At 43.9% G+C, this 19,964-nt stretch overlaps 1 protein-coding gene across 7 annotated transcripts in view; it reads left to right on the forward strand.

The window, feature by feature from the left end:
* The window catches only part of tln2b (talin 2b), a 97,895-nt gene that overhangs the window by 55,386 nt on the left and 22,545 nt on the right, over positions 1-19,964 (forward strand). For 6 of the 7 annotated variants that reach the window (XM_052060417.1, XM_052060424.1, XM_052060418.1 and 3 more), the window contains 27 exons: positions 146-247; positions 343-419; positions 1,745-1,928; positions 2,944-3,057; positions 3,492-3,600; positions 4,563-4,771; positions 5,453-5,551; positions 5,943-6,110; positions 6,627-6,921; positions 7,869-8,035; positions 8,650-8,778; positions 9,583-9,696; positions 10,284-10,397; positions 10,483-10,617; positions 10,817-10,945; positions 12,021-12,123; positions 13,066-13,274; positions 14,952-15,071; positions 15,209-15,406; positions 15,889-16,028; positions 16,589-16,682; positions 16,951-17,040; positions 17,159-17,281; positions 18,185-18,328; positions 18,522-18,707; positions 18,832-18,972; positions 19,487-19,668. In XM_052060417.1, coding sequence (XP_051916377.1) covers positions 146-247; positions 343-419; positions 1,745-1,928; positions 2,944-3,057; positions 3,492-3,600; positions 4,563-4,771; positions 5,453-5,551; positions 5,943-6,110; positions 6,627-6,921; positions 7,869-8,035; positions 8,650-8,778; positions 9,583-9,696; positions 10,284-10,397; positions 10,483-10,617; positions 10,817-10,945; positions 12,021-12,123; positions 13,066-13,274; positions 14,952-15,071; positions 15,209-15,406; positions 15,889-16,028; positions 16,589-16,682; positions 16,951-17,040; positions 17,159-17,281; positions 18,185-18,328; positions 18,522-18,707; positions 18,832-18,972; positions 19,487-19,668 — 3,875 coding nt within the window. The remainder of the gene's footprint in view (positions 1-145; positions 248-342; positions 420-1,744; positions 1,929-2,943; positions 3,058-3,491; positions 3,601-4,562; positions 4,772-5,452; positions 5,552-5,942; positions 6,111-6,626; positions 6,922-7,868; positions 8,036-8,649; positions 8,779-9,582; positions 9,697-10,283; positions 10,398-10,482; positions 10,618-10,816; positions 10,946-12,020; positions 12,124-13,065; positions 13,275-14,951; positions 15,072-15,208; positions 15,407-15,888; positions 16,029-16,588; positions 16,683-16,950; positions 17,041-17,158; positions 17,282-18,184; positions 18,329-18,521; positions 18,708-18,831; positions 18,973-19,486; positions 19,669-19,964) is intronic. The other variant, XM_052060423.1, reaches the window with a different exon arrangement.

Genomic DNA, 19,964 nt, shown 5'->3' on the forward strand with positions numbered 1-19,964 from the left:
AAGGCTTTTATGTATCTATTATTTATCTGCGAGCCTGCTTCAAGGGTGGCGTTATATGGAATGCGCAAGAAATATTTGGTCGACATTCAAATGTTCCGATTCAATCATCGTTTGACTGGCCTTGAATCTCTGTTTTGCCTGAAAGGATTTTGGTGAGTACCAGGAGAGTTATTACTCTGTCCAAACTACAGAGGGAGAACAAATATCCCAACTCATTGCCGGATATATTGACATCATTCTGAAAAAGGCAAGCCCAAAATCGACTGAGGTTTTAATCCATAGGACCTGCTTTGACTTGACATTTTGCTCAACATCATTTTCTGCGGCCTCCTTCGCTCACAGAAGCAGAGTAAGGATCGCTTTGGCCTTGAGGGAGATGAGGAGGCTACCATGTTGGAGGAATCTGTTTCCCCTAAGAAGTAAGAGACATTTCTCTTTGACTGATTTTTGTTGTCTCCGTACGACTGGCATCCGTTTCCAGCATTGCTACACGATGTGGACGAAATTATTCGGATAGTCGATGAAAATGGAAGTAAATGTGGAGTCGCGTCCCACATTGTCCACCCTGTGAGATTTGTCAGTTCCTCCACAAAAATATTTTGAAGGTCTTTCCAAACTATTTCCACAAATTTAGAAGAGTATTTATTCTGGAGGGTTTGAGAGTCTCAATACTTTTGTCTTGATCGTGTATGGCTGTAGTATTACTTTGTTTTATTTCTTTGTAGTATTTGAGCGCTGTCGAAGAAAATCCCAACAGCCCCGCAAAGTAACTGCACGAGCCGCCGTTCTTATATTTCATCACAAGAAAAACGTCACCGTTTGGAGCTTACGATATCACAAAGGTTAAGACATCATGTCTTGGAAATAGATTTATGCAGTCATTTTCATTTCCCAGCTGGTTGCTGCTTCTCCCAGTTTTCCCATGTGCCCTGCTGACTGATGGAAACTAATGCAATGCTTGTTTTGTGCTCGATCACACCCCTCACCAAAACACACACACGCGCGCACACGCACACTCTGGAAATTTGTATTCACCAGAAATCCACAGGGTTCTCCGGTACAATTGGACATCGTGCCCCTGCTGATGTTTTCACTCCCAAACAAATTACTGTTTCTCTCCACCCTACCCCCCCACCCCCCCCAAAATTTATGCAACAGTCATAATTTGTGCCAAGGAGAACGTTTTGTTTTGGTGCTAAAATAATTTATCTGAATATGCTTACTCGCCATGGCAACCGTACATTTGTGTAAGCATTGTTTTAATTACAGATGAAGTGTTTACAAGAAGCCCGCGTTTCAGTTGTTGCCCTCCGACAAGACGCCATTTATGTGACGACTTGTTTGATGACATTACATTCCGCGTTTGCCAAAACAATGACTCCATCGAGCAAGCATGACTGAAAACTAACACCGGTTGGAGCGCAACAATTTGCCACTCGCTTTATATGCAGTTATTGTCATTGTTGAATATATTCGCAGGCTATCAAAACCTTTCAAAAACTAAGGGTTACTTGGTGCTGCAAATTCCATTTTACCCCTTTCATGCACCCTGTAACCTGATAACACGATAATCGGTCCACTGCAGTTGCTGCTGTCCCTGAAAGGGTTAATGCCCAAAAACTGCTCAATTAATAAGAATGCCGAATGTTTATTCACTGCAGCCATGATGTACTGTATGTAGTGTCTGTATTTATTATGTTCACCACTTAGTGCCGCTCTCTCATCTCTCTCCTCTTGTATCAAGGTCCACGATTTTACAGCAACAGTTCAACCGGGTGGGTCGGGTGGAGCATGGCTCGGTAGCCCTACCGGGTATAATTCGCTCAGGGTCCGCTAGCAACTCTGACACTTTCAATGTAGGCACCATGCCCTCTGCCCAACAACAAATCACCACTGGACAGATGCACAGAGGACATATGCCACCGCTGGTGAGTCCCTAATTATTTACCATTAAGGTCATTAAGTGCCTCAGATAAATGCCGCTGGGCACATGAGTGTCATCAGGTGTGCCGCAGGAAATGATATATCCAGTACCACTAATTTGGTCCAAAGAAGATCCATTTCCTCCAAACAGTGTATGTTTTTCAATTATTAAGCCCGTCCAATAGTATGTGGCGATCAACAGTATCCCGTAATGAAAGAGCAGAATCTACTGACTTTGTAGTGCCACGCAAAACAATTCTCTGCTTTTCCACTAGATGCCCGAAGCTAAATAATGAACCTGTGTCTCCATTTTGTCACATTTTTGCCTGATGTTTTGTAATCACATGCCTTTGCCCAATACAGGTTGGCAAAGAAGCACATTTTCTTATGTTATTTCAGATTCTGTGCTTTTTGTCAGTACAATTTTCATGACTGTCATTCAAAGAAAAGAAAAAAATCAGTGGAACCCCCCCCCCCCCCCGAAATCTGAGGATTCAGCTTTCTTTTGTGCATTATAAACGAGAACAAAAATATGAACCTTTTTTTGTTTTTTGCTTGCATTCTCTTGAGATGAACTGTCAAACAACAAACATCAAAGACTTTTTCTATGGGAACTAAAGACCCATTTCTCTCACAGTGTTCGCCAATCTGTCTAAACCACCGTTGTGAAATATCAAGATGCTGGTTGCATTACTGACAGCATGGTTATTGCACAGGTGTGCCTTAGGCTGCTCGCCATAAAAGGACACTTTAAGGTGTGCCACAGATTTTGACGTAGGTTTTGATGGGATGCGCAATTGGCGCGCGTGCTTGCTGCAGCAATGGCCACCATTGAGTGTTCATGTTTTCTTTCTTCAGCTATGTGAGCAATATTTAAAAGACATACTGTACTGTTCACCTTTTGTGCACACAGACAAAGTCGAAGGAAAATGGACGTCAAGTAAAAGTGTTCTTCATTGTAGATGTTACTGTCCTCATATTGAGCTTTCTTCACAAAACATCTCTTTTCCTGGTTGTCAGAATCTAGCCCAGCAGGCCCTGATGGGGACAATCAACAGCAGCATGAATGCCGTGCAGCAGGCCCAGGCTGACCTGGGACATGTCGATAATCTGCCTCCTCTTGGCCATGACCTGGTGTGTCCTCACCTCATACTCAACATGCTCACGGGCCATAAAAGAAGGACCACCTGTGTATTGTGATGAGATGCCATAGAAGAGCTATCGCAAAAGAATAACCTTTATAAAGGTTTATAGCCTTTATAAATAACAATAATGCCCGGGTTTTGTTAAAAAAAAAAAAGCTGAATTGTTGATACCACCCTTTTATGAGATGTATTAGCAGTCCGCCGTAATGAAGGGTCCACTCAGTACATTTTCTATGAAAAAGGCTTTGCCCCTGATTGCACAATATCCCATCATGTCCTCAAACTCTGTTTCACTTTTTTTTCCCCCCTCCTCTTAATGCATTCTGATATTAACCACAAATGTTCAGTCGCATGCCAGCATTTATACGGGATCAGGGTCTCCTAATGTGTCTAAAGCGCCCTTTCCTTTTGTGCCACTGAAAGGCATCCAGAGTTTGGGTTCAGAATAAAGTGGATGAATCCAAACATGAAATCCACTCTCAGGTTGACGCCATCACTGCTGGAACGGCATCTGTGGTCAATCTCACTGCAGGTAAAAAGTCCAGAAGAATATAGAAAATGCAAGAATGAAGTATCCATGCACACAAATTTACACACACTTATGGAGAGTTAAACTGAAAACGTATTGTGTAGTTACTCGTACAGCATTTGATCATTGTGATAGTTGTTTTTATGAATTGCACATTATTGCGAAAAATTAAAAAAAAAACAACAACATTTCATGCTGCATAATAAATAACTCATTGTTGTTGTCCACTAATTGGTCCTGATGTGAATCATTGCTATCCTATTTACAGCTGTAGTTGATGTAAAACTTCATAGCCCCGGAAGATGTGGATTTTGAAAGGGAGCTCTCCAGTCAACACGCTGTTTGTTAGGTTTTGGGAAATGATCTTGAAAGATATTAGCCTGCCTCCTCAAGTTGGACAATCAGTCAGTTGTATTTGTGGGATAAAAATTGATTTGTTGTTTTTTATTTATTTTTAATAGAGCTAAATCTTGAAAAGAAGGGGGGGCGAGATTTGGCCAAAAGGCATCTTTAGTATTTTTAAAACTGGCAAAGCAAAAAAAAAAAAAAAAAAAAAAAAAACAGCCAACAATAATTCTATTGAAGTTTCAATGACTCAAAGGCCCAAAGTTTCCTCTAAACACGGAAGCATTTCTGATTTCATAGAAACAGTGAATTTTATTGCTCTAAAGATAAGGCAATGCGTCTCATTGCTCCTTGTGTTGCTTGGCACCATTCCAGCCTTTTTTGCTGGGTCTTAATCGTTCCTCACCATCTGTTTGGTGACACTTCCTCCACCATCCACATGGAAGATTTGCTCCTTCGCAGGCAGTGTCTCCCTCAATTTACTGATCTCAATAGAAACGTCACCGACTGCTCCAATTGTAGCTTTAATAAGTGGCGCGATGGTACAACATATGACATATGCTCTGCACAATGTACCGGTCTGACATTGAACCACAGTGGCGGCGCGCTTCCCTCCACAGGTGAGCCCACGGAAACTGACTACACGGCGGTTGGTTGCGCCATCACTACTATCTCCTCCAACCTGACTGAAATGTCGAAGGGCGTCAAGCTCCTTGCCGCCTTAATGGACGATGAGATCGGCAGCGGACACAAGCTCATGGGTGCCGCCAGGATGCTGGCGGGAGCGGTGTCAGATCTGCTCAGAGCTGTTGAGCCTGCGGCCGCTGAGGTGTGCCACCCTTTTGTTATTGTAGTGACTTGCACGGGCAGCGTTTAACTTGACCTTTTCTTGAGCGACTGTAAATTCGGTGGTTTGTTTCGAATACGGGTTTAAAGGTAATTGCTAGCTGAGAAGTAAAGTATGCGGTACTCAATTGTAGACATGCAGCGTTAAACAGTTTTGTCACCATTTCAGTTTTTGTTTATTTTTTGGGAGCGCTGCACTTGAGGTCCAGCATGAATCGCCCTGCACCCAGTCGATAAGAACTTCAGCTATTTAGTGCATACCGGCGTTAAATGGTGCTATTTCAATGTGAAGTTAGCTCGCTAGCTATGCCGACATCCCGAAAATGCATCTTTGGAGGGTTCGTTTGCATAGTCTCTTTAGAGTGCTTCGTGGTCGCAATGAGTGCACGCACATCATGCAGAGAAAGGTGGAAAGGAGGAAAAAAATTAAAAAGACAAGACAGCCAGTAAAGTGTTTACAAAACATCGGCTTGATTTTTCATGATTTTAAAGTTTGGTTTGATTTACTATTTTCACATGTGTTTTCACTTTACAGGGACTTTTCTTTTGAAATGTACTTAATGATTTGAAACCTGAAAATTGTGCTCGATCACGTCCGGAAGCATTCGTGTGTGTGTAGGCCAAGTGGGCCGTACTGAATGTGGTGATGTCATCTCCCCCACAGTCCAGGCAGACTGTGCTGACTGCAGCAGGAAGTATCGGACAAGCCAGCGGGGACCTGCTCCGTCACATGGGGGAAGGGGAGACTGATGAGAAGTTCCAGGTTGGACCCCACCCACTCCTTGTTCCTATGACAATGCTGGCCAAACATGAAGACATCACCTGATTATGTCAATGCACGATTATGTCATTGCTCCGCGCTTTATTCTTAGATGATTATTTCATGTAGTTTTGCGTCATGGAGAGTTTTCAGCAATAACCCAAACATTTGAACGCAACATTATTGTCTACTGGTTTCCATTCCTTTGCATTGACCGTATCATACAACGAGATGTAAATGATAGGATAATTTGCTTCCACTTGTACATCAGTACAATGCGCTATTTGTATGTCATATTCAGTAAGATAAATAGGATCCAGTAGTGCCCTGAAACGTTTTTTTTTGTTTTTTTTTAACACCGTCCTATATAAGGACATTGGTTGTTGCTTTGCAGGACACCCTGATGAATTTGGCCAAGGCAGTGGCCAATGCAGCTGCCATGTTGGTTCTGAAGGCCAAGAATGTGGCCCAGGTGGCCGAGGACACCATATTGCAGAACCGCGTGATTGCGGCCGCCACTCAGTGTGCCCTTTCCACCTCACAGCTGGTAGCCTGCACCAAGGTAATGATGTGAAAGTAGTTGGGTTGCGTAGCCAAGTCGGTAGAGGACATCCTTTTCGAATGCATAAGAGAATGGCTTTACGCACAGAACTCTACCAAAGTCAAACAAGCGATTTTGGATCGGAACTAACGTCGTCGTCACCAGTCATCATTCCAAATTTTATTGGCGTCATTATATTCTTAGAAATGAACAGATGAAAATCTTAAAATATAATACTGGATGAGAAGCATTTTTTTGTTTGTATTTTGTTTGGTTTTTTTAATGGGTTTCCCACGCACACGCGTTTTCACACGCACAACCCAAAAAGTGCACAACCTGAAAGTAATTTACGTTCTCACGAACAAAGTGATCCTATTAAACACACAAAAGAAAAAAACAAAACGTCTGTGGTCTTAATTTGTCATTCCAGATTTGGAAAAAGATGTTATTGTCATATTACAATCCCATCTTTATTTATTTCGCACCAGCTGCAGCTGTAACAAAACCGCATTCTCAGATTCTTGTGACTTCTTGCAGGTGGTGAGTCCAACCATCAGCTCCCCCGTATGTCAGGAGCAGCTTGTGGAAGCCGGGAAGCTGGTGGACCGCTCTGTGGAAACGTGCGTCAAAGCTTGCCGCTCAGCCAGCGACGATGGCGACCTGCTGAAGCAGGTCGGCGCAGCGGCCGGCGTGGTGAGCCAGGCCCTCAGCGACCTTCTGCAGCACGTCCGCCACTACGCCAGCTGCGGCGAGCCCATCGGACGCTATGACCAGGCCACTGACACCATCATGAATGTCACCGAAAATATTTTTACTTCAATGGGCGATGCTGGTGAGTATCCAAAAGTGAGGCTACGGCAGGAGGTGGGGATTCATTTGTAGAAATTAGGATTCAACTGCAGCATAGGTATCAACACATAAAAAGGAATCATTTCCGAGACACCCAATTTTCTGGGGTTCAGTACCAAACTTTTCATTTAAAATAAATAAAGAGAGAAAGAAAACTACTGTGCACTTAACCTTCAAGAACAAAGCTTATATTTACTTATTTATTTAGCAATGACATTTTGCCGGCAACAAATCAACAGTGATTTATACCCACCAAGCAATCTGTATTCTCCAAGGCTGTACATGTAGGCTGTAAAACATCCCGGCGTCTCGTCTCTCGAAGGAGTCGGCGTGAGTGATTTCCGACTGGACGTGGGTGTTTGGGAAACATAGCTTTTTATAGCACATGTGTGGGGAGACGCGTGCACGCGCACTCTGGACACAACTCCAGTTTCATATGCGATTTAATGAGATTAGCATAAAGCTCTGCACTCGTTGTCAAATAAAGGTGCTCATTTCCATATATTGGAGTAGAATAAGCCTTATTATTGGTGGTGTGATCGGTGCCGGAAAATAATGCGGGATCATACTCTGAGGCGTTTGTGGGAGCAAATCGGTATCCATTAGTGTAAAAATGACAGCTTTATGTAAAAATGGAAGAAGAAAAAAAGATTCAGGAGAGAAATTTTGAAGTCAGAGGTCATTGACGTTGAGCGAGAGGATCGTTAACTTGAAGTCGGGGTTCTTCCACACAAATGTATCCAAGCATGCATTTATGGCACTTGCTTTGTGCCGTTGAGCGCAGTCTTGCTGGAACAGACTAAGAAAATTGTCTAAAATCCCATCATAAGATAAAGAATGAATACCGATTTTATTTTGATTGACTTCCACTATTATCCTACAGTGACTTGGTACAAATGTGACTTTTTTTCCCCTTTCTTGTGCTAATAGGTGAGATGGTGCGCCAGGCCCGAGTTCTAGCGCAAGCCACCTCTGACTTGGTCAATGCCATGCGATCTGACGCCGAGGCAGAAGTGGATGTTGACAACTCCAAGAAGCTATTAGCCGCAGCTAAACTGCTGGCTGACGCTACAGCTAGAATGGTGGAGGCAGCTAAGGTACAAATGTTGTTTTCTTTTTTTTTCTTACTATTGGTTGATGATTAGATTTTCATCCCTTTTACATTTCTAATTTCATTTCCAAATATAGCTACCGAATGAAAACACGGCTCACATTATCAGCTTCACCTAATGAAAAACAATACCCTTTTTCTCTCTAATGATGTTATGGCCCATAGTGCTATATTGAATTCACTGTTAAATATGAGGTAAATGAAGTTGCTGTATTGCCTTCGTTTGCATATTTTTGGCATAGCTGCGCATGCACCGCCTGCCATTATATTTCCCCCATTTAAAAGGGTGCAGAATCCATGGCTCCCCCAAGTAAGCTCCCGGCCCCGTTGAGCAGGATATTATCATAGTGAGACACCCCGGCAGAAGAAATGTTGTTTATGGATCATTTTTAACAAGTGCATTAATTGCCACATCCCTGCTGTTATGATTGAGGACAGGAAATCATTGGCCTTCAATAAGAAAGCAACCTCGTACGGTAGCATCTCTTGTGACGCTGTGATAACTGTGTTTATTTTTATTGACAAGATCTGATTCAAGCTGTCATATAGTGAGACAAAATGTGTGCGGATGTGTGTGTGTGTGTGGATGTGCGCCCTCAGGGGGCGGCTGCTTACCCGGAGAATGAAGACCAGCAGCAGAGGCTCCGAGAAGCAGCTGAGGGTTTGCGTGTCGCCACTAATGCCGCCGCTCAAAATGCAATAAAGAAAAAGCTAGTCAGCAGGCTGGAGGTGAGTCAAACGTGTCAGCATGTTTGCATCTCCTTGTTTGCCTGTCTTCCCCACTACATGCTCCGTCCTTGCAATAGAAACATTCCAGTCTCAAAAAGACGCGAGCTCAAATACCTCAACCTAACATTTACACCCAAGAATTTATTTTACGGTTGTCAAAACCCGCGTTGAGCCATCAGATCACCCCTAATGAGTTCTCCCACTTCTGCTCCAGCGATCAGGCGTCATACATCACAGTGCTAATGGTCACTTTGTGTCGGCATGAAGAAAGTGCCATGTATATGTTTCAGCTGTGTGTGTGAATGTGTGTGTTTGTGTTTAAATGTTGTACCGTGAATAAATTACGGTAAGCCTGCTTGCCTCCAAATCACCTCACAGTGGGATGTCATATTCTGTCATCACTTCAAAGCTGGTGACAACTAATTAATGTGAACTAAGAAGCAGATATAAGAACAGGGAAACTGCAGCATAAAAGCAGTGCTCATTATATTCTGAAACAAAACGCTTGACAGCACACACTTATTTCAATTCCATTTGGTGTGGGGTTTTTTTCTTTTTTCAAGCCTGTTCTCATGAGTATTCAGTAAGATTTCAGATGAAAATCTAACCACCCAGTATTTGTCGAAAATGGATCTCTGTCATGTCTGGGAGATTTCCTACTAAATTCTTGGGAGACTGCGTCGCTTAGCTAGATACAAAAGCTTCGGCTTACATGACAGCACGGTGAGAAGCCCTTTACGGGGCACTTTTTCTGTTAACATTCATTTTCTATTAACTCAAGTAATCTTTCTGTCACTTGTGCAGGTAGCTGCTAAGCAGGCGGCGGCGGCTGCTACTCAAACAATTGCAGCTGCGCAAAATGCCGCGGCTTCCAACAAAAATACGGTCTCACACCAACAGCTTGTACACAGCTGCAAGGTATGAACGTCACCCTTCTTTTTGTTCGGTAAAAATCTCATCGTCATTCTGATGCCTAAACCCAACCCGTGTTTGTTTGTTTGTTTGTTTGTTTTAATTGCCGTAGAACACACAATATAGGCATGCTTTGGTTACTTCCGCCATTTTACTTCTGATGCTGTGAATTTGTATAATTCCTGTTTTATTGTGTATTTAATCTCTTATAGTATTTTTAGATTTGGCTTCATTCTTGTAAATCGTGGGGTGTTGTTTTTTTGACAACTTTGCCACAAATATTTTTCCCTCTCGAAATATTATGACTCCATTTTTGTATAATTTGAAGTTCGTCTCATGAAATATGGACTTGATTCTTGGAAAACGTCTTTTTCCGTGTAGTGTTTCAACTTTAGGAATACAGTGTCTGTGTTGTATTTGACAAATATTTAGGCCTACTAAGTTGCTGTATTTCAATATTGGTCATTATAGTGATACTTGGAGACCTAAATGTGTTTTGTTTTTGTTGTTGTTTTTTTAGGGGGGGGGGGCTTGGCGTAAGAGAAATTTTAGCTTTGCTTTAGCTAACAATCATGCATCGTGTGCTCATGCAGGCAGTAGCAGATGGCATTCCTCAATTGGTGCAAGGCATGAGAAGCAGCCAAGCCCAACCCGAGGAGCTTGGAGCCCAGCTTGCCCTCATCATGGCTAGCCAGAGTTTCTTACAGGTCTGATTTTCCCCTTTGCATAGTAACATCATGAAAAGTCACTCTTTAGATGCTTACAGTAATGATGTGTCCTGCTCTGCTTCAGCCTGGAAGTAAAATGGTGGTGTCCGTGAAGTCGGCCGTTCCGACGGTGGCTGACCAAGCTGCGGCTATGCAACTGGGACAGTGTGCAAAGAATCTGGCAACCTGCTTAGCAGAGCTCAGAACAGCCACCCAGAAGGTATCTATCCCCCGACACATGTTTAAAAAGTCGCCTGACTGATGCAAGCATTATGTTGGCGTATTGTTCTCAAGCACCACTTCAATGTGCTCAGTTTGATGACCTCATCCAGTGCTAATAGGCTCAACTTTTTCCTGCATGATGGCATCCTATCTGGTTGGGCTAACTAACAGCTAAATCTGTGTATTTTTTTTTAAAGGCCCATGAGGCATGCGGTCCACTGGAGATCGACTCAGCCCTCAAAACGGTTCAGGCGCTCAAATGTGAGCTGCAGGATGCCAAGATGTCCGTTATTGACAGCCAACTCAAACCACTCCCCGGGGAATCGGTGAGCCCACTGAAATCGTATTGTAAAAATGTAAAGCAGGGGTGCCCATTAGGTAGATCTAAGACAGGTCCCAAGTAGATCCGAGGAGAACAAAAAACAAAAAAAAAAAAACATTTGTGTGTTTTTGTACATGTTAGTAATATATATCTTTTGTGTTAATGTACGCTGCATCCTAATCATCCTATCAGTCTCATTTTCACAAAAAATAAAATTAAATATAAATGAAATAAAGGCGGCCCGGTAGTCCAGTGGTTAGCACGTCGGCTTCACAGTGCAGAGGTACCGGGTTCGATTCCAGCTCCGGCCTCCCTGTGTGGAGTGTGCATGTTCTCCCCAGGCCTGCGTGGGTTTTCTCCGGGTGCTCCGGTTTCCTCCCACATTCCAAAAATATGCATGGCAGGCTGATTGAACACTCTAAATTGTCCCTAGGTGTGAGTGTGAGCGTGGATGGTTGTTCGTCTATGTGTGCCCTGCGATTGGCTGGCAACCGATTCAGGGTGTCCCCCGCCTACTGCCCGGAGACGGCTGGGATGGGCTCCAGCACCCCCCGCGACCCTAGTGAGGATCAAGCGGTACGGAAGATGAAATAAAGCGGTTAAATCTTGAATTTACGGTGGCGCGTGAGTACGTCACCGGAAGTTGTTTGCGCTCTGCAGTCTGCAATTGCAGCTTGTAATCAGAGCTGTTGCGCTCTATCTTTTATCGTCATTATTCTCATTCAGAGATTGCTTCGTGTACAATTCACCGAGGGCACGGGCAAAGAATAGGAATCTCGGAGGGCCCAGCGAAGCACTTTAAAACTGTACGTGAGAGCTACGATAGTAAACAGGCTGCAAAAGTGCATCGCATGCCTCAGTTTCAGGCTGTTTCTCATCATGACGTTCATGTGCGCGTGTGTGTGCGCGTGCGCGCGCGTGCCGATAAGGGTAGATCCCTGGAGGTTAGTTGATCGAAAAGGAGATCTTCGGTCCAAAAAGTTTGGGCACCCCTGATGTAAAGTGTTGAAACCACGCAGTGGGGTCATCCCAGTTTAATTGAGATGATTTTTGCGCGGCCTGCTGTTCTGTTCGCACAGTTGGAGAAGTGTGCACAGGATTTGGGAAGCACATCGAAGGCTGTGGGCTCTTCCATGGCCCAACTGCTGACTTGTGCTGCTCAAGGCAATGAACATTATACAGGTAAGAGAGGTGTATTCGAGTCTCATTTAAAAATAATCACTCTGTCTAAATGTCAAAATGCCAAAAGAGAGGATTATGCCGCTTTTCTTTTTTTTTCCACTTAGCTCAAATTATGTGGCGACTGCTTTGCCTTTTTTTTCCAGGGCCAACGGGGCTCTCGGAGGAGGCATGAGGTCTTCCAGAATGTTTTTCCTATAACAATGAATGCTCACAGGCAGCTCATCATGCTGTGGCCCGGGGTGCTTCTGGCTACTCATTAATCTTATTTTCACTAGACTTAACACTCAATCAGTAAATGGCTCCTCTTGGCTGGTTCAAGCAATTTGGTGCAATTTTCTGCTATTCTTTTAGTATGTATAATACATTACGAGCATCTCCCATGTGAGACCATGTTGATAATAACGGTTGATTTATTTGGACAAAGAGCATTTTATTATGTTCTGTTTGTGGCGTTGCAAACTCCCAATGTGCAGAATGCCGTGATTTGTGGAATTAATAGCAAAACACCAGCCTCTGTGTGTCTTGCTTAAAGCCTATCAACCATAAAAGCTATTGCTCATCAAAAATTATAAATGAAGGATGTATTATATCAAATATGCCTGATCTGAGTGAATAATGTATTCTAGTTTGGAGGGTAACAGAACAATCAATGCAAACAAAAATCATTAATTGAGCACCGGATTCGGAGTCACACTCAAAATTGAGTAGACAGACAGATCCGGATTCTGTGAGTTTCATAACGTTGATAAATGGTGTTTACGCCTGCCACGTCCCTGTATGGATGACAAATGGTCTCCAGAGTGAGCTTCTGTATTTTATTTCTTTTAGCTACTGTGCCAGTAGCACATCCGTTGTGGCTAGTCAATGTGTCTTTTACTTTCCTGCCACAAATTCTTGAACAGACATTGCTGCGATTCCCTCACACACCTGTTTTGTTTACAGGTGTGGCTGCCAGAGAAACGGCGCAGGCATTAAGGACGTTGGCACAAGCAGCCAGAGGTGTCGCAGCCAGCACTAAAGAGCCTCAGGCCGCAGCTGCAATGCTAGACTCTGCCCATTGCGTCATGGAGGGCTCATCCATGCTAATCCATGAGGCCCACCAGGCCCTGGTACATCCAGGAGATGCGGAAAGTCAGCAGCGACTTGCACAGGTACAAAACCGCGTAGGGTGATATGACATACTTGTCTCTCGGTTTCAACAAGTCATTGAATATAAAACCAATGCTAGGCAGAGGTTATCAAAGGTGCACTTTACATCCTAAGCAGCATATATATTTATGGTAACACGCATTCATGAGAATACAATGATATACAGAGGAAATAGAAAAATACCTTGGTTTGCATATGGATATCTGTAAATTTGTCCAAAAGTTGTCAATTTGTCGCTTTAATTTGATAATTGCAGGAAGCAATTGTATTCATCATTTCCTAGCCAAATAAATGTACAGTGCTACTTCTATTTATGAAATTAATTGGTACTGGAAGAAATGTCTTTCCTAGAAAATTTCTCTCGTTTTCATTCATTTAGATTCATCTAAATGCCCTAATCCGTTCCAAGCCCCCCCAAAATTCAGACATAATTGTTTTCTAAAGCCTAAAATGCTTAAAAATATGTAACAAATACATGTTACAATTAGATTGTAGCACAATAAATGAGAGTTGTGCATAATATTAAAAGAAAAACAAAGAATAAAGAACACAAATGATGGTCATTTATTTTTTGCATCCTCATTGTTTTTTTTTGCCCTCTTTAGTCCATATTCTCTCTCAGAAGTGGTTTGCCTGGCGTTTTGTAAAGAACTGATGCAAGGACGTTTGCTTTTGTCGGCTTTTAACGATCCTTCGAAAGTGTCCAAGCAAACATCAGCGCAGTGAGCGAAAACTTTTTCTGGGTGACTCATATTTACGTAAAATTATCGGAACACCTCATGACCCGAGGGGCGAATGACCAGGACGCTGCATAAACACATTCTATCAACACACATTGACTCATGTGGTAGAGGTTGCTCTCAGCCAATGGGATGCCAGGATGATGCTCGGGAATAGCCGGTGGCAGAGCAACTATAAGTATGTGGCATTCAGGAAACTCGAAACTGCGAGGAGAAAGTGCATGTTCGAGAAGTACACGATGGCACGGAAGGATTGAGAGTCAAATTGTCACAAGTGACATTGTAATCTGTGGCTATGACAAACCATGTCTGGGTGATAGACATTTATTGTTTTCTTGCGAAGGGCCATTAATGTCCTCTTTCACTCAGTTTGAAACAGATGAAGTCTAAACTCTGACAGACTTTAGTTTTAGAGTCAATTTGGGTGCCATACGCATAACGTCAACTGCGGAGATAGAGCTTTACTGCAACGACGGTCCTGGGAAGCGCATATAAAGTGACTTGTATTCACTTAAGCACCAATTTTGTACTTTTAATATTAAACATGCCTCAACGGTCTTCGATCCCAGTCTCAATCAAATTCAAATGTCATAGACCCGTTCCAATAAGTCAGTCGCAATCTCTCAACCGTGAGCCTTTCTCCTTGCCACAGCAATCATTCTAACGCCCTTGTGTCACTATTTTCATTCCACGTCACCTGCCTCGTGTTTTTCAGGACCGCTAGAGTAAAACATTGCCCTGCGGCCCTCCAGGGAATAAACACCGCTGGTATTTGTTTGCGACAGCTGCATAGATTAATGACGCAGATTACTTTCCGCCGTGAGCCCAGTTAGCATCTGAGATGTTTCACAGCATTTCGCTGGGACCCTGCATTATGTGGCGCATTGTTGGAAATGACTTAAGATAGTGTGGTCACGGTTGATTGTTCCGTATTTTCAGGTGGCCAAAGCTGTGTCGCACTCGCTGAATAATTGTGTGAACTGCCTGCCGGGCCAGAAGGATGTTGACATGGCTCTCAGGAGCATCGGAGAAGCCAGCAAGAAGTTGCTGGTAGAAATTGTGAGGCCTGCTCCGATTTTCTTGAATTTTTCATGTTTAAAGGGTCCGGCCTCCTTATTGAACCGTGATCGCATTTAATTTACTATTTTATCCAATAACGGCATCTCCACGATGGCCTTTTCGTTGTGTCTTTGAAGCTTCCCCCCTGCAGTAAGACGTTGCAGGAAGCTCAGACGGATCTGAACCATACAGCGGCTGAGCTCAACCACTCGGCAGGCGAGGTCGTTCACTCCTCCCGTGGAACGAGCAGCCAGCTGGCTGCCGCTTCCGGGAAGTTCAGCCAAGACTTTGATGAGTTCCTGGATGCTGGTGTCGAGATGGCAGGACACACCCAAGTAGGTTTCGTCATCGTATAACGCCACTGAACAGTCGAGTGAAGATGTTGTTGTCATCGCATTTTACACGCAAAGACTGCAAATCCCAGATGTCCCAAAATCCCAAATGTCACAGCCGAATTTGTCCTATCTTGGTCACTTTATTACCTACTTTTTTTTCCCCCTCCATGATTCGATCAATCAAATTTACTTCAGCACGTTGCTTTGGCCAAGAGCCAACTATAATGAGATCTTGTGATGTTCATGTTCTGGTAATTTTGTTCATTAGTGTGGCAATATCTTCAGGGGTCTGAGCTGATGTAGCGTGATACTCAAGCTTTAATAAGTCTTGGATGGGAAACGGCTGGTGGGGGGGCCCAAAATGTGTTTGTTGCTATAGCTCACTAGTTGATACCATGTCTCAAATTTGACAAGACATACTGTATAAGACAGTTTTGGACCAATCTCCAAAAATGACATATCTCTTTTTGTTGGCTTTGCAGAGCAGGGATGATCAGATCCAAGTTATTGGTAATCTGAAGAACATCTCAATGGCATCCAGTAAGCTTCTGCTGGCCGCCAAGTCTCTGTCTGTCGATCCCAATGCAGCCAACGCAAAGAATCTTCTTGCAGTCGCAGCACGGTGAGCTATTTGCTGCATGTTTCATTTTATTGTGTACTATGCAATTGAATCTAATGGAATGACAGGGCGCAATTCTACTCCACTGCAAGTAGGAATGATGATAATAATATTCGGGTATCCTTGTAAGAATCTCTGTATACATTTTCTGGTACAACTCTTGAATACAATCTCATAAAGGTTGTGCAGGTGTATCCTACATCCCAAATGTCATTTATACTTAAAGCTTTGTTTTTTCTTTTTTTTTTAATATGACCTTGTCCATTCAGCGTTTCTTCAGGGAGTCGTCTTCCTCCTTGTGGAGAGAAGCCAGGCAGCTGCTCCCGATGGGCTTTGGGCCTGAGTGACTTTTCTCTGTCTAATTAGGAAGATGGAAGCCTTGGCTGGAAGCGGTCTGCGCTCAGCAAGGCTGAACCACAAACCCGAGACAATTCTGTCACTCCTGCACATGCCCGTGCGCCGTTGCGCAATGCGCTGTTGGCCTCTCGCAGTGAATAGCATGAATAACGCTGCCGAAGGCGCGTGTGAGTGACTGAAATGAAAAGGTGGCCTATGTGTTTCAGCGCGGTGACAGAGAGTATCAACCAGCTGATCACGCTCTGCACACAGCAGGCCGCAGGACAAAGGGAGTGCGACAACGCCTTGAGGGAATTGGAGGTAGCCGTCCTTCCATACCATTGCGCCGCATGCCAACCTTGACTTTAAATGGATTACTCGCATGACTTTCAGCACCACTTCTGTTACGTCACCAGAATCATTCGTTGCGGACGAACATTAAAGTCAGCGTTACGATTCAATTACACAAGTCAATGAGAATGATAATAAAGCGGCGCATTAAAAAGTCTTCAATACCAAGAAGTCCTTTGTGGCAATAAGGTCCTTTTACAATGTTTTTGTGTGGGTGTGTGGGTGGCTGTGTGCATAGGCTGTGAGGGGACTCCTGGATAATCCCAGTGAGCCCATCAATGAACTGTCCTATTTTGACTGCATCGAGAGTGTCATGGAAAATTCAAAGGTAAAATCCCTACAAAGTACATTTCTGTTCCCGTACGAACCAGGCTGAGGGCAAGGTGACTGAGCAGACCGACAAGGACCCGATATTTTAAAAACCTCTGTGTTTCGACATGCCTTAGATCCTCGGAGAGTCGATGGCAGGCATCTCGCAGCATTGTAAGACATGTGACGTGGTGGCTTTTGGGGAGTGTGTCGGTGTGGCGTCCAAGGCCCTCTGTGGGCTGACAGAGGCTGCAGGACAGGTGAGATGAAACACTTCTCTTAAATTAATAACCAAGTTGGAAATGTCTATCCATGAAACACACATTAAAAACGGAGAACGCCATTCCTAATTTCTAGTGTACATTGGAAGGATCAGGGCAACATTTGCACCCATTCCAGCTGGATCTTAGTATCCTACCCTTCTTTGAGATACCCAAAAAGTACATTTATTTTGTCCTTCTGCTTAACTGCTCCACGGAAATCTTGTATTCAACTTCTGTGTTATGTTTAATAAAGGTTTTTTTTATTCTCAAGAGAGCAGTACAGCAAACCCCTCGCTATTTACCAGGGCTCGGGATCAAACCCTGCCTTCAATAATTAACACCCCCATAAAAGGAGTTTGGAATCGCATATAGATTCCACAAACTGGCAACAAACATCTTAAAACTCATTCACTCCCAAAGATGGTTTTAAACGTCTTTTCAGACTTGGTATAGAATTGTCTGGTACTGAATGGGTTCAAACGGAGTGGATCATAAAGCATCAACAGCACACCTCTAGCATATACGCAATCATAAACAACTGCTTTCAGAAGTTATTATTCAACTCAGGCAAACCATCTTCACAATAGGTTCCTCAACGGTATTAGCTAGCATACTAGCTTAAATTACACGCTAGCACAAACCAACCTGACATTAAACAAGTATGCTTCGGAGCATGCTGCACGAATGGCACAAAATCGTTCAACTCACCTCTGAGCAGTGGTATACAATTGTAAATGCTCACTGTAAAGCAGAGTCGTCGACGTGGGCTATTAGTTACTGCATTGGTAGAGAAGTAATAACGCTTGATTTGCTGTCTGATGCTTCACTGTGACAAAATGAGCGCAAAAGTCTTCTCGCGAGTGCATATTTTGCTCTAACTTGTCCATATTTCTGTTCTAGGCCTCTTATCTTGTAGGTGTGTCTGATCCCAATAGTCAGTCAGGCTATGAGGGCCTGGTAGACCCCATCCAGTTTGCACGCGCCCACCAAGCCATACAGATGGCTTGTCAGAGCTTAGTGGACCCAAATAGTAGTCCCTCACAGGTTGGAAATTCCAAACTTTAGACCAGGGTTGGGCAAATTATTGTCGGCGGCATCCAGCCTGTCGAGCGTTGCATGATAAACTGTCCTCGGGGCCAAAGAGCACAAAAGTTTGCCCAGCCCTGATTTCGACACTGATTCCAAAAAATGTGTTGTAATTGTAAATAACGCTGGCCGGTGTCCATTGGCTCGGCAGGTGTTGTCTGCGGCAACGATTGTAGCGAAGCACACGTCGGCTTTGTGCAATGCCTGCCGCCTCGCTTCGTCAAAGACCTCCAACCCCGTCGCTCGGCGACAGTTTGTGCAGTCAGCCAAAGAGGTGGCCAACACCACCGCCAACCTGGTCAAGACCATCAAGGTCAACTCCCCAACTGATCAAAACGTTGAGTGTCCCATTTGTTACCAAATCTCTTTCATCACGTGAGGAGTTCTTTGCATGGGAATCAATTCATACAGCCATTACCTGCGGAATAACTGTCGGTTCATATGGAATGTCTTGTTTTTAGGCTTTAGATGCCGATTTTTCTGAGGACAGCAGAAACAAATGTCGAGTTGCCACCGCTCCACTCCTTGAAGCTGTCGAAAACCTGTCTACCTTTGCCAACAACCCTGACTTTGCGAGTATCCCAGCTCAAATCAGCAACGAGGTAACCGTTCATCGAAAAATGCCCACAACTAAATGATATTGTGCCGAGTCGTGAAACAAGACAGAAAGATTTGTGTTGTAAATTTGCTGAGAATTTGAGTTGATTTTCTCCTTTCCTTTTACTCCTGTGAAACCGATCACAAGGATACATTTTTATGTTTTCAATCGGAGCGGAAAGGTCCACGCAGCGTCCTCTAAAAGCTTTATGGCTGTAATCTGTTGGAGGGCCGTGTTTAACGGCACTCACGCCCTTACCACTGCTCTAATCTTCACCTTGTTAATCTAATTGTCGGGGGAGGTTTCGCCCCGGATCATAAAGACTGAAGGTGTTTTTCCCTGCGTTTCCATAAAGCTGTCCTTCTAATCTCATCCTTGAGTTCGATTGCTCACCTGATCTTCCCGCCGCCGTAGAAGGAATATTGACGTCGCTGTCGTTCCAATCGAGCTCGATCCTCGCCGTTAGCCTTGTAGCAGAGTTTTTATTTCACCTGCTCCAATGTCGGCTTTTCCTCCAGGGTTCAGTCGCCCAGGAGCCGATTGTTCGTTCAGCCCGCTCCATGCTTGATAGCTCCACTTACCTCTTAGAAACGGCCCGCTCGTTGGTCCTCAACCCCAAGGATCCCCCCACTTGGTCGATCCTCGCTGGTCACTCGAGAACGGTTTCTGACTCGATCAAGAGCCTCATCACTTCCATCAGGTTGGTTTGCACCCATTTTTGGGGGGGATACAATGCACTTATGATTAAAAGGCAATTGGCACTGTTAGTTTAGAGCTGCGAGGAAATCAAAGCATTTCATCAATAGCGGAGTCCAGTTTAGTTTGATCAGTTTTCTATCCTTGGATTCTGAATGACTGCAGTAAATGCTTTGGGATTCTTTACGCTAATATTACAACAGTGTGAGGAATTTCACTTCAAATATAAATTAACTGCGTTGATTGACTGTGATGGTGTAGCCACGAACCAGTCATCTTATGAGAGCAGACGACTGGGCT

The sequence above is a fragment of the Hippocampus zosterae genome, chromosome 3 (genome assembly GCF_025434085.1).
Source record: "Hippocampus zosterae strain Florida chromosome 3, ASM2543408v3, whole genome shotgun sequence".
NCBI lineage: Eukaryota > Metazoa > Chordata > Actinopteri > Syngnathiformes > Syngnathidae > Hippocampus > Hippocampus zosterae.